The sequence below is a fragment of the Topomyia yanbarensis genome, chromosome 3 (genome assembly GCF_030247195.1).
Source record: "Topomyia yanbarensis strain Yona2022 chromosome 3, ASM3024719v1, whole genome shotgun sequence".
NCBI lineage: Eukaryota > Metazoa > Arthropoda > Insecta > Diptera > Culicidae > Topomyia > Topomyia yanbarensis.
The window spans coordinates 410,410,306-410,422,862 of NC_080672.1; the positions used below are offsets into that span (position 1 = coordinate 410,410,306).

A 12,557-nucleotide genomic window follows, 5' to 3' on the forward strand; every position below is an offset into this window, starting at 1 on the left:
TGGGCGGTTTCACTATCCAAAAGGTGATTGATAACACACACGAAGGTTTCGTGATCGCCAGGATCAATGATGTATTCGTCTGTAGCTATTCCCCCAAAATGGACACCAGAACATGAATTGGCGAGTTAGTGAGCAGTACACACATAGTGACCACCAGTGGAAAATAAAAGACTTCGACAAGGACTTCCCTAGTAACAATTGAGGTTTTAAGGTAGTTTTATAGCCACTCATAAAACTTAGATTGCACTTGTAGCGTGCTATAAAACTTCAATTGTTACTTTGGTTTTTTGTGGAAGCACTTCGTCACTCCAATTCCGAGTACTGAAGAGCTGTCGGAAACAGTAGCGAGGGCATGTGATGTAAAAATGACGAGAAAAATGGAACCGAGGAACTACCGGCGTCCGGCGTACTGGTGGTACGAAAGGCTAAACATCCTCCGGACTGCCTGCCCAAAACCCAGAAGACGCGTTCAGAGAGCAAGGTCTGAGGCAGTCAGAGAAGAGTGTAAGGTGACATTCCAGGCGGCCAGGGCCGATTTTAAACGCGCTAAGCAAGTCCATCTGCTACAAAAAGCTGCGCGGAGAAGTAGACGCCGACCTCTGAGGCTATGCTTACCGTGTCGTTATGGCCAGTATCAAGGGTCCAATAACGCCAGTCGAAATGTGCGCCGACAAACCGAAGCACGACTCAACCGCAAGGCCGCCACCTACACCGTACGTTGATGCAGATGGTGGAATGCTGGTGACAATCGAGTTTCCAACGATGAGCTCCTTATTGCGGCAAAAGAGCTGTAAGCGAAGAAAGCTCCCGGATCGGATGGTATCCCCAACGTGGCACTGAAGTCAGCAATCCTGGCGTTACCGGAAATGTTCAGGATGGTCCTACAGAATGCCTGGACGATGGCTATTTCCCGTATAGATGAAAGATCCAGAAGCTGGTGTTGCTGCCAAAACCATAGAATCCACCAGGAGATCCAGCATCTTATCGGTCTATATGCCTGCTGGATGCCCTTGATAAGCTCTTGGAAAAGGTCATCTTCAACAGGCTGACGACCTACGTTGAAAGTGAGAACGAACTATTGCAGAGGCAGTTCTGGTTCCGGAAAGTTATATCAACGGAGTACGTCATCCACACAGTCATCGCGAGCGCGGTGAAAGCATTGAAGCAAAAGAGAAGGGGTAATCGCTACTGCGCCGTGGTAACGATAGACGTGAAGAACGCGTTCAACAGTGCTAGCTTGAGGGTCATCGCCGTAGCGCTGCACAGAATGCGGGTTCCGTACTATCTATGTAAGGTTCTGAAAAGTTACTTCCAGAACCGAGTACTGGTCTACAAAACGAACATGGGGCAGAGGTCGATTAGGGTCACGACGGGAGTACCTCAGGGCTCCATACTCGGCCCAACGCTCTGGAATATAATGTACACCTGAGTGTTAACACTAGAACAGTCCAGGGGAGTTGAGATCGACGGCTTTGTAGATGATGTTGTCCTAACGATAACCGGCGAGACCTTTGAGGAGGTGGAGATGTCGACGGCAGAGACATTTTGCATCGTGGAATCCAGCGTTTCGAGATCAGTGTCGGGGGACAATCCATCCCATCGATGCGTGCGCTGAAGCATCTGGGTGTGATGGGCGACGATCCATGTCGACTATGTATGTGAAAAGGCTGCAAGGAGATAACGACCGTTGAGGAACTGGCAAGGATCATGCCGAATCACAGAGGAGCAAGAGGCAGCACGAGACGTCTCTTAGCGGGTGTCTCATCCTCAATACTGAGGTATGGCGTACCGGGCTGGGCTGTTGCACTGTTACTCAAAGCGGAACCGGACGAAGTTAACAAGCATGCTTCACCCAATGGCTGTTCGTGTCGCGTGCGCGTACAGAACAATATCATCGGAGGCGGTATGCGTAATTGCCGAGATAATTCCCATCTGCATCACTCTGGCTGAGGACGTGGAATGCTACCAGCGGAGGAATACACGAAATGTAAGAAGACTGGTCAGACCGATCTCGTTGGTTAAGTGGCAGCAAGAGTGGGACAACGCGGAGAAAGGAAGGTGTACCCATCGACTCATCTCAAATGTGTCGGCTTGGGTACATAGGAAACATGGAGAGGTGAACTTCTATTTGACGCAGTTTTTGTCCGGGCACGGATGCTTCCGGAAGTACCTGCATCGGTTTGGGCATGGTTCTTCACCGCTTTCTGTGTGGACGTGCAAGAGACACTGGAACACGTGGCATTTGAATGCCCTAGGTTCGAAGAAGTTCGTAGGAGTATGCCTGGTGTGATATTGGCCAATATCGTCGAAGAGAGGTGCCACGACGAGCATATCTGCAGGGCCGGCGGATACCGTGGGTAGTATGGGTAGTACTACACACTCGAAAATAACCAAGAGAAGAAATACCCACTCGAAAGTTTTGAACAAACTAAAACCTGACATTGACCGCATATTTGTCTTACGCCCAAAATGCATGCTTCTGAAATTCTCGATGCACAATAATTTTAATTTTTTTTTTATTCAGATGCAAATTTCTTTTGGCTTACAATTAAAATTTCTTGAAAATAGTGTATAATAATTAGGATTTATTCAAAATTTAAACTTATTTTTTTAGTGATACTAAGGGGAATATATTTTGACACATCTATATCTTAAAACAAGGAATTCAGATCGATATGTAGAAAAAAATTAGTGTATTTTTATTCAGACTAAAGGATGCAGTTAAAAATATTTTCAAAGACCAGATATTTAAAAAAAACTCGAACTATTATTTGATTTACAATTGAATCAAGAAGAGACACTATTAGGCTTATTATAAGGAAGGCAAAAGATATACACAAGAGGAATTGATTTCAACATCTGAGTAGCAGAGACCGTATCAGGGAAAGTGAAAAGAGGGCGAGCAGCAATGATAGGGAAAAGAAAAAATTAAACTTGCAGCTTTTTGGCAAACGGAAGAATACTGCAGAACACCCTGAACCGGATCGCCAACAGCCCTCCTTGGATCCCCTAGGAACTCTTTTGGGACCATATTTCCAGGTAGCTGTTAGCATATCAATAAAAAAAGAAGAGATAACTAAATATGGCTATCTATCGTGTTTAAAATATGTATATGGGAGATATATAGGTTGATCGAGGATAGCTAGCCCAACTCGAACGTAAGGATTCGTTTAACAGAAATCTGGCACAAGGGCAGTAGGTGCACGACCAGACAACATGTTTAATGTCGCGATAATCGTCACCATAAGCGCAGAGATCGCTCTCCACGAACCCACTACACCGGAGATGCTCATCCAAGGTGTAATGACTGGGCATAATCCGAGATATCATCCGAATGAAGTCACGAACTTTATCCGTACCCTTGAACCAGGGCTTGTTTGTGCCTTTGGGATTCCTAAACTTCCATTGTTCAACGAAATTTGCCAATTTCGAGCGACAAGAAATACTGAAAAACTCGTTGAAGTTCAACGATCTTTCATGAATATCACTTACTAATGCCTAACTGTACGCCTTTTCTCATTACCATTCTAATCTAAGTGCCCGCCTTCTCATTACCCGGAGTGGACTAATGCAAAAGAATTCAAACTAAGATAATCTGGTATGATTTTTTCAGATAAAGAACTAAGGAACTCCCATGTTTGCCCCCGAAAATGCAAGGAGTGCTCCATCGAATGGAGAGCATCCTTGAAACAGTAACGATGTGGAAATAGTCGTTGAAAAATTAATAAAAAAAAAACCATCAGTTTTATGAGGCACAGCCACTTTTATGATCGCACTCATTACTACATGTCATAATAATTAGCATAGAAGCGATGCATAGCTGTCATCATCTAATAAACGCTACAGCAATATGCGCATTACAATGCTTAGCGAGCATCTTTGCTGTCAGCTAAATTTGTGTGATCAAAGAGCAATCATTAAGTTTAAATAAAGTAGTCTCATTTCATCGCGAAACATCAATTTTAGATCTATATGGAATACAGTTGTCGCCGAAAAAAGATTCTTGGTTTCATGTATTCCGATCAACGGTTGAATAGAATACACAACGTAGGACCTAGCCACCAGATGAAACATTATTTATCTCGTTAATCCGTCGACAAACCGGTGCCAATAACCGCGTTTTCAGCATTCATTAAGTTTTTCGTTTGCGTTTCTAACGTTGCGTATATTCGGAAAGGATCGGGCGATCCGACATTCAAAAAGTTTTGATAGGACCTTTTCGCGTACAATTCTGAGTGCTGTGTACCCACCACGAAGTGGGAGACCGTTCACTGCTGTTCGCGCCGGCTCGCGTTTCGTCTGACCTTTAATCGCAGTGTCGATAATCAAGCCTGTTAAAACCTTGTGTGCTTCTACCAGAGAATTTTCTTGTTTTGCTTCGGTTTTTTTCGGATATAGTGGACGCGTAGCTGTTCCAATCAATACTTTGATTATAATTTCAACGCGCTTGGCCGCGGTGGTGGAGTAGTCTTGATCATGTCTTGAAGTCTTCTTGAACCAGCTGAGGTGCGATGTATAGGGGAACAATGTCTGCCTTTGATTTGGACTTGACAACCGACAACTTCAATATCTGGTACCGAGGATTAACTCGCCCCCTGGCGAATAGTGTTAAAATTGTGGAAGATTTACATCGGAATCCAAATACATTGTGTTAAACCTAGGAAATTCATGGGAATGAAATATAGGGACACTCGGGGTTTTTGGTGTCCCATGAGGAAATTCCTGTTAGTTTCTAAGATTTCCGAGACGAGGATCCACTTACTTCCGTTTTGTAATAGCACCCATCAAAGGGCACTTTCAGGCCTTTACAAGGGAGCTTAGGAGAGGAAATGATTTTCTTTTTTCGAAAAGTTATATGCACATTAGAACATGTTCCCTCGATGGGATTTTCAGACTCTCGCTCTTTAGTGGACAAGGGACGTTCCTACATTAGGTAGCTGTATGACCCAATTGATCGCAATGCTGGCATGTCCTGAAGTACAAAAAGGTGAACAGGTAGACGAATCCCGTTCAAAAGAACAAAGTTTGGAAGAGTGAATCCAGCGAAAGGCTCGACATGAGACTGATTGAAAATAAGTTCTTATACTCTTCGATTTTTGCTGAAAGCAATTGCTTGCAAACCAAAATTTTCACTGATTGAAGCAAAGGGTTCTGGAAGGAGCCAACTCCATATTTCGCAATTAGGGCCCCCGTCGGAGACTTCACCTTCTATCTCTACTTCCCAAGCTGGTACGTAGACATGATACTTCTTCGTTCACGACCGATTTATGTGTAGGTAGTTTAAGCGTTATATCTATGCTGTTAAATGGGTTATCTTTGTATCCGGAAGTAGTCCTTCCAAGGGCCTGTTGTATTAGATGAATATAATTTATATCGAAAAGGAAATTTATCGGCAATATTTTGCCATCGGAGAAATATGTAAACCGACCTCCAGCCAGAGCCAGAGGGATTGTCTGTTGTTGGAGATACCTTCCCAATAGTCAACACTATATTCCAAATAACCGCAAGGTATAATCCGCAAATTTTTACTTTCACTGATATACACCATGTCTGAACTTTCGTCACTACGAGTAGAAATAACTCCGAATCTTACTACCCTCTCGGGAGAAAAGTGTTTCGCCGGCCCTGAATATCTGGGAAGCTGTCAACAGCGTGGTTACAAGTGTATTCTCCGAGCTGCAGAGGAAGTGGCGAAGGGACCAACAAAGTCGCTACCATTGGTAAACACGACGCTGGGAAACCACCAATCGGGTTTCAGGAGAAATTCCGCCGCCGGGGAACTCTCCGGTGGTGTATACTAGATCCATGGCCGGGAACCAGTTGAGTAGTACGCGACATAGCACCGGGGTTGGGTCGTCGGGGCGCCAGTGAACCGGACTTTAGGCTTCACCGGAATCGTCGGATCGACTTCGACACCCTACCGGGTAGCTCGTGAGTAGGCTAGATCCACTGCCGGGGATTAGACCGAGTAGACCATGTCGAATAGCTAGCAATGGGTCGAACCGGAAGCTACGCTCCACTCGGAATCTCTGGACGAACCTCAGCACCTACTGGCTGGCCCGTTGAGTAGACTAGGTCCACCTTCAGGGACTAGCCCGAGTAGACGGAGCGGGAAGCTAAATGGCTCACAAATGGAATACATCGGTATCGGGAGGTATCTACCGCCTGGGTATACAGGGTAGGGTAGATTGGCCGAATCGTGACGAAAAGGGGAACTAATTGGTTCACGAAACAAACATCGGTACCGAGAGAAATCCCGTTGCCCGATAATATCCGAGTTGATCTCGTTAAAGCTGGGAGCTAAATGGCTCAAGGAAGCGGGTATCGGTTTTGTGGGAAATTCCTCCGTCGGGGAACTATCGGTCGGAGAAGGGGGAATTGGGGACTATCCAAGTAGATCGTAAATGGCTCAAGGAATGAGTAGCTAAACTGTTCACAAGTTAAATCAAAGCTCAAAGATCGAGCCATTTCATAAACCAAGTGAGCCTCCCAGATAGAGCAGAAGCAAGAAGTGCGACGAAGTAATACCTTGTCGTAGTTCCGTGGGGAAGAAGGGCGTAAAAAGTAAGGATTGTTTTTAGTGGTTAGGCACGAACGTGAGTCGTGAGTCCCACACAGGGCCAATACACTACAGGCCAGGCTTTTGAACCTTACTATAAAAATAAAACATACATGCATAAGTTAAAGTAATATTATCCAAAATATTTCCTAACGCAGTTTTTCGTGTTTTATCAAACAAATTATTCCATTTTCAATTAATGAAATAGAGCTCACGAAAGACTTTTAAGAACTCACAATAAAAATAAATATGAAACATAAATGTAGGCAAATCATCGTATATTCAAAGGTGAGTTTTACGATTCCTATTCATAGCAATTTGTATTTTCTCAGTATTCGTATTAAAAGTTCAGGCATACAGAAAGTAAATGAATCACTTCAACAAAAATATGTCAAATTGCGGTCACAACAAATCACGATGCTAGATTCAAGTCACGTCGTGTGATCTCGTTTCCTGAACATGATCAATACTTCGTTCAAATTAGTTATCCTATACCTAACAGCAAAGCATCAGTCAAATATATTCCGATCACGTTCTTCATGTGTTTGAATTGAGCACGCCCATTCAGCTCACAATATGAAATAAGGCATATTAATTCCTTCTACACATCATCCGCAGAATATAAACTAAATTTATCGAGCTTAAACATTGTATGTCTCATTTGGCACGAATCGGGAAGTAAACATAATTAAATCTCCATTTCAGCCAGAATTGATAGGCGTAGTATCTAACGGATCATGTAGACATATATTAGTACAAATTCCCACAGCTACGGTTGCGTTAATTGAATAAATATGATAATCCACATTGAAATCTTTCTCGCATCCAATTAAATTGGTCACATACGGCCCGCATCAGTGCCCGCTTTATGACCTAGGTTTGTATACCTTGGAACTAAATGCAGTGCAATAAAAATCTTACATTTCAGCATCCGCAATTTCCTGCTTCGCCTCACTAACGTAGACAGGTCGTTAGCCGCCACTTAGCGCAATTTCACTACTAGCTGGCTAGCACACGGTTCGTTTTCGTCACTGGCGACACGATACGGTTCATGCTGACTAATTAATCCGCATGGCAATTTTGCAGCTCGCATCTCGTGGAAGGAGGTGCAGCGAATTGGAATTTTTGAGGTATCGTCGTAAGACCACCCATAGATGGCGTAAGTATCTCTCAAATTAATGGCTTTCCTAGTTAAGCGTGCATCCAAAAGGCAAAAAGTTAGGAGGGTCTTGACCGTTCAAAGCGCTAGCGGTAATGCATGTACGCAATAGTTTTAGTGATTTAAGAGGCAATGAAAACCAAAAATGACGAGAAAATCTTCAGTTCCGTTTGCCTCATCGTCAGCTGGATGATGCTTGTGGTTCGAAAATGCATCGTCGTAGCTGTATGGCATGTCTAGAGACCATTCAATTATCTGATGATGCAATCCAACTCAACAGTCATAACGGTAAGGAATGTGTCAGACTGTTGAGATAACCGAAACATTTGTATCAATTGCCTTAGGTTCGTCTCTCATTTTCCCGTTCGTGTCTTTAGTGTAGCTACCAAGCTGCAGCTCTCCGTTTCTTTTTCTTAGTTAACCGACAGTCTCCCGTTATTTTAAAAAACAGAACCCTGAATCAACAATTTAATTTTTCCTAAAATCCTCAGAGTTTCTGCAATGCAAATTTCGCTTTAGGATCCGAGTCGAAGTAGGTTCGCATCAATTTTAATAAATTCAATTCCAAAACAATCTACCTTATATTATATATTCGACTCACCTGTTCCAGCGACATCGTGTATCCCTCCCGGGAGTTAACCTGCGCCGAGATCAGCGCTGCCAGCGTTGTCTTCTGCTGCTTGGTCATCACCTTCAGCAGCGGTAGCACCTCGGCGAACTTTCTCTGCATTTCGCGGTTGGCGAAAGCCCGCGTCATAATCTGCCGCATAGCCGCCTGCTTCCGCTGGAAATTACTGACCTCGATGTCATCCACAAAGTCCACATCGTCCATCAGCTCGAAGCTGGTATCGTCGTCTTCCATCAGGAAACCATCCGAGCCGGCGGCGCTACTTCCACCGCTCGCGTCTTCCGCATCCGCCGTGCGGTTATAGTTGAGGATCTTGTGCGATGGCTGCATCTGCTGATCTTCTCCCTCACTCACGTAATAGTAGTCATCGTCGGTGTCACCCTTCGGGCTATCGAAATCGAAATCCGGTAGGTCCGAGTCGGATTTCACCAGCTCGACGGAGCTGGTGGTGGTGGTGGTGGCAAGTAGCGTGACCAGCAGCGTGACGACGCTCCAAACAGCGCCCAGCCGCATTTTGCTTCTATTCTTCCAACCCTATTCACACCAAACTCCTGCGGCGGCGGCGGTGGCTCCGTTCAGCTTGATTCTCTCTTTTTTATAACACTTTTTTATCGCACACACATTCACTGTTCCGAAGAAAAACCAGTTTCGTCACTTTCTTCTTCTGTTGCCAGTTGTTTAAATCTCCAGATTCTGCACCTAGATGAACCTTTGGAAGGTAAACACTACGATCAGTGGAAAACAAATTTCATATTTGAAGGAACCTCTGTAACCTTGTCATTCAGTCAGTGTCACGATCACTTTCGCCTGTCTGTGGCCCGGTGGAGCCATCCTCTGTTCGGGGCAGAGGGTTTAGAAAATGTGTCACTGGGTGGAAACGTTCGTTTGTTTTGTTCGCTTCGCAATTGTTTTATAATTGTTCCGAAATGATCGACGCGGTCCGGATGCGGCAAAGCCGGGTGCGCGCGGACCAAACCTGCTCAGCTGCTGTTTTGAGTTTGCTCAATTATCCAGAGTATGATTTTTGTTTGCGATGTGATGTGCACAGAGTAAATGGAACCCTGAAGTGCTCTTCACAACGTTGATAGATTGAAGCGTTTATGGAAAGTACATGCCAATGAAACTTCAATTTCTGCCGTAACTGCTTCGGTACTGTTGAACGGTGTTAATGATCTAGCATTGGTTCAATTTCTGCTCGTGAATGGAAGCTTGATTGGTTTTCTATTTATAGACACATGCCTAAACAGAAACATCACCGAGTTCGGTAATATGGTTACGGGAATTTGAACAGCTGATCGACATGTTTAGTTGTCGGGAAACAATGCTTTTGTTTGACCAAAAGAGTTGAAAACGTTTATTGAATATTATTCAAAGCGCGTCTGACGCACGTTGAAAACTATTAGATCTCGGCCACGGGAATGCTGCAACTTCTACCAGCAAATGCATTTTAGCCCATCAAAACTATTTACCCTGTCAGGACAATATACGAGCAGGATGTTGATATGAAAAATAATGATGTTCAAACTCTCCGGAAGTCGCACTTATGGCTCATTGAACGAGCAGCCGCTGGTGCCCTAAGACGATTTCGCTAGATTTTCAGAGCAGCGTGCACTCAGTGCACTAGCGCGACTGCCGGAAGGGGGTGCGCGACGTTTGTCATAAATACGTTAGGCATAAGTACGTTAGGCATAATGGACGATTGGCATAGTAAACGTTAAGCATAATGGACGATAGGCATAATTCACAAAAATATAAAAATAATCGCAAGGTTTTCGTTAGAGATTTCGTTTGTTTTTTAGGTTAGGAAAAAATGACGCACGACATACCTACATGATGATTGAATCAGTTTATTTGTACCCTGCGAGTTTGGCTAGCATATCATCTACTGCCCCCACATTCACATTCAAACTATTCACTGTGAACACCATAAAAGCACCTAACAAGAATTCTATTTAATCAGTTTGATTTTCCATTGCGCCTGAGCTAGAAGATATACTAGCTTCCCACAGAAATACGCCATATGCACCTTAGAGAGCTTGGAAGCGTCCTACGAGTTGGGATAGACTATGCACTACCATCTCATGAGCTCAAATACTTATACCAACGACCCAGAGAGATACAGTATATGCGCCCCAGAAAATCTGAAAGCGCCCGGCAAGTTAGGATAGACTATTCGCATAACGCCCCATGAGCATACTAGCTAGCCGTTAGCCCAACATACTCATACTACCGACCCATAGAGCCTGAAAACGCGCTGCACTTCCCTAGTAACAATTGAGGTTTTATGGTAGTTTTATAGCCACTCACAAACTTATATTGCACTTGTAGTGTGCTATAAAACTTCAATTGTTACTTGGGTTAGGCTAGACTATTACCGCCTCATAAACTCAAATACTCATTTATATGCGCCCCAAAGATACTAAAACCGGCTAAAAGCGCCTTGTAAGTTAGGAAAGTGTATTGCCTACCTACCTAATTTCCAGGCGAGCTATGGGAATATCATATTAGCTCTCCAGCGAATGGGGAAGCGCTCTGCAAGATAAGAGAATATCATACTAGCGCCCTATAGAGTCTAGGAGCGCCGTGCGAACTATGAGAATATCGGACTTGCGCCCTAGGGAGTTTAAGAGAGCCCTGCGACTTATACGAATATTAAACTGGTGCTCGAGAGACTCTGAGAGTGCCCTGCGAGCAATGTAAATATCGCTCCAGAGAATCTAAGAGCGCCCTACGAACTATAAGAATATTAGACTAGCGCCCTAGCCAGTTTCAGAGCGCCCTACGAACTCTGTTAATATTGTAAAAGCACTCGAGAGAATCCAAGAGCGCCCTGCCATCTATGAGAATATAAGACTATCGCCCCAAAGAATTTGTAAGCACCCTGTAAACTAAGAGAACATTAGAGTAGTAACCTATAGAGTTTAAGAGCCCCCTGCGAGCTATGGGAATATCATACTAGCGTACCATAGAATCGAAGAGCGCCCTGCGAGATATGTGAATATTAAACTGGTGCCTCATAGAGTCTAGGAGTGCCGTGCGAACTATGAGAATATCGGACTTGCGCCCTAGGTAGTTAAATAGAGCCCTGCGACCTATGCGAATATTAAACTGGTGCCCGAGAGACTATGAGAGCGCTCTGCGAGCAATGTGAATATCGTTGAAAGCGTTTGAGAGATTCTAAGAGCGCCCTGCGAACGATGAGAATATAAGACTAGTCCCCTAGAGAGTTTCAGATTGCCCTGTGAGCAATGGCTCGAAAGTCTGAGAGCGCCCAGCGAACCATGTGAATATCATTATAACGCCCCATACAGCCAAACTAGCGCCCTGCGAGCTATGAGAATACCATACTAGAGCACCAGCGACTGTGGAAGCGCTCTCCGAGCTATGGGAATATCATACTGGCGTTCTAGGGAGAGCGAAAGCGCCCAACGAACAATGAGAATATCAGACTAGCGCCCTCAAGAGTTTGAGATCATCCTACGAGCTATGGGAACAAAATACTTGCGCCAGAAAAAATGTGAGAGCGCCCTGCGCGCAATTTGAATATCATACTAGCGCCCCATAGAGCCATACTAACGCCCTAGAGAGCTTAAGAGCGCCCTACGAGCTATGAGAATATCAAATTAGCGCCCTAGTGAGTTTTAGAGTGCCCTGCGAGTTACGGGAATATGGTACTGGCGCACGAGAGAATCTGAGGGTGCCCTGCAAACTACGAAAATATTATGCTAGCACTCCAGATAATTTTTTGGCGCCCTAAAAACTAAGAGAACATCACACTAGCGTCCTAGAGAGTTTGCGAGCTATGGGAATATCGTACTGGCGCCAGAGAGAATCTGATGGCGCCCTGCGAACGATGATAGTTTCAAAATATCCTCGAGAGTTTGAGAGCGCCCTGCGAGGAATATCATGCTGGCGCTCGAGAGAATCTGAGAGCGCCATGATATGCTGGCTGCGAGCTATGTGAATATCATTCTAGCGCTCCATAAAGTCCCTGAACGCCGTGCGAACTATGAGAATATCGCACTTGCGCCCTAGGGAGTTTAAGAGAGCCCTGCGACCTATACGAATATTGAACTGGTGCCCGAAAGACTCTGAGAACGCCCTGCGAGCAATGTGAATATCATACTGACGCCCCATAGGCTCATATTAGCGCAATAGGGAGCTTGAGAGCGCCCTGTGAGCTATGAGAACCATCCCAGCGAGTGCGGAAG

General features: G+C 44.7%; 1 protein-coding gene across 1 annotated transcript in view; it reads right to left on the reverse strand.

Moving 5' to 3' along the window:
- Positions 1 to 9,224, reverse strand: part of LOC131691305 (neurotrophin 1) — a 53,294-nt gene extending 44,070 nt beyond the window's left edge. Inside the window, exons 1-2 of the mRNA XM_058977590.1 lie at positions 9,120 to 9,224; positions 8,320 to 9,055 (exon numbers count right to left, since the gene is read on the reverse strand). Of these exons, the coding sequence (XP_058833573.1) occupies positions 8,320 to 8,859 (540 nt within the window). The 5' untranslated portion in view covers positions 8,860 to 9,055; positions 9,120 to 9,224. The remainder of the gene's footprint in view (positions 1 to 8,319; positions 9,056 to 9,119) is intronic.
- Between the last annotated feature and the right edge of the window lie 3,333 nt (positions 9,225 to 12,557).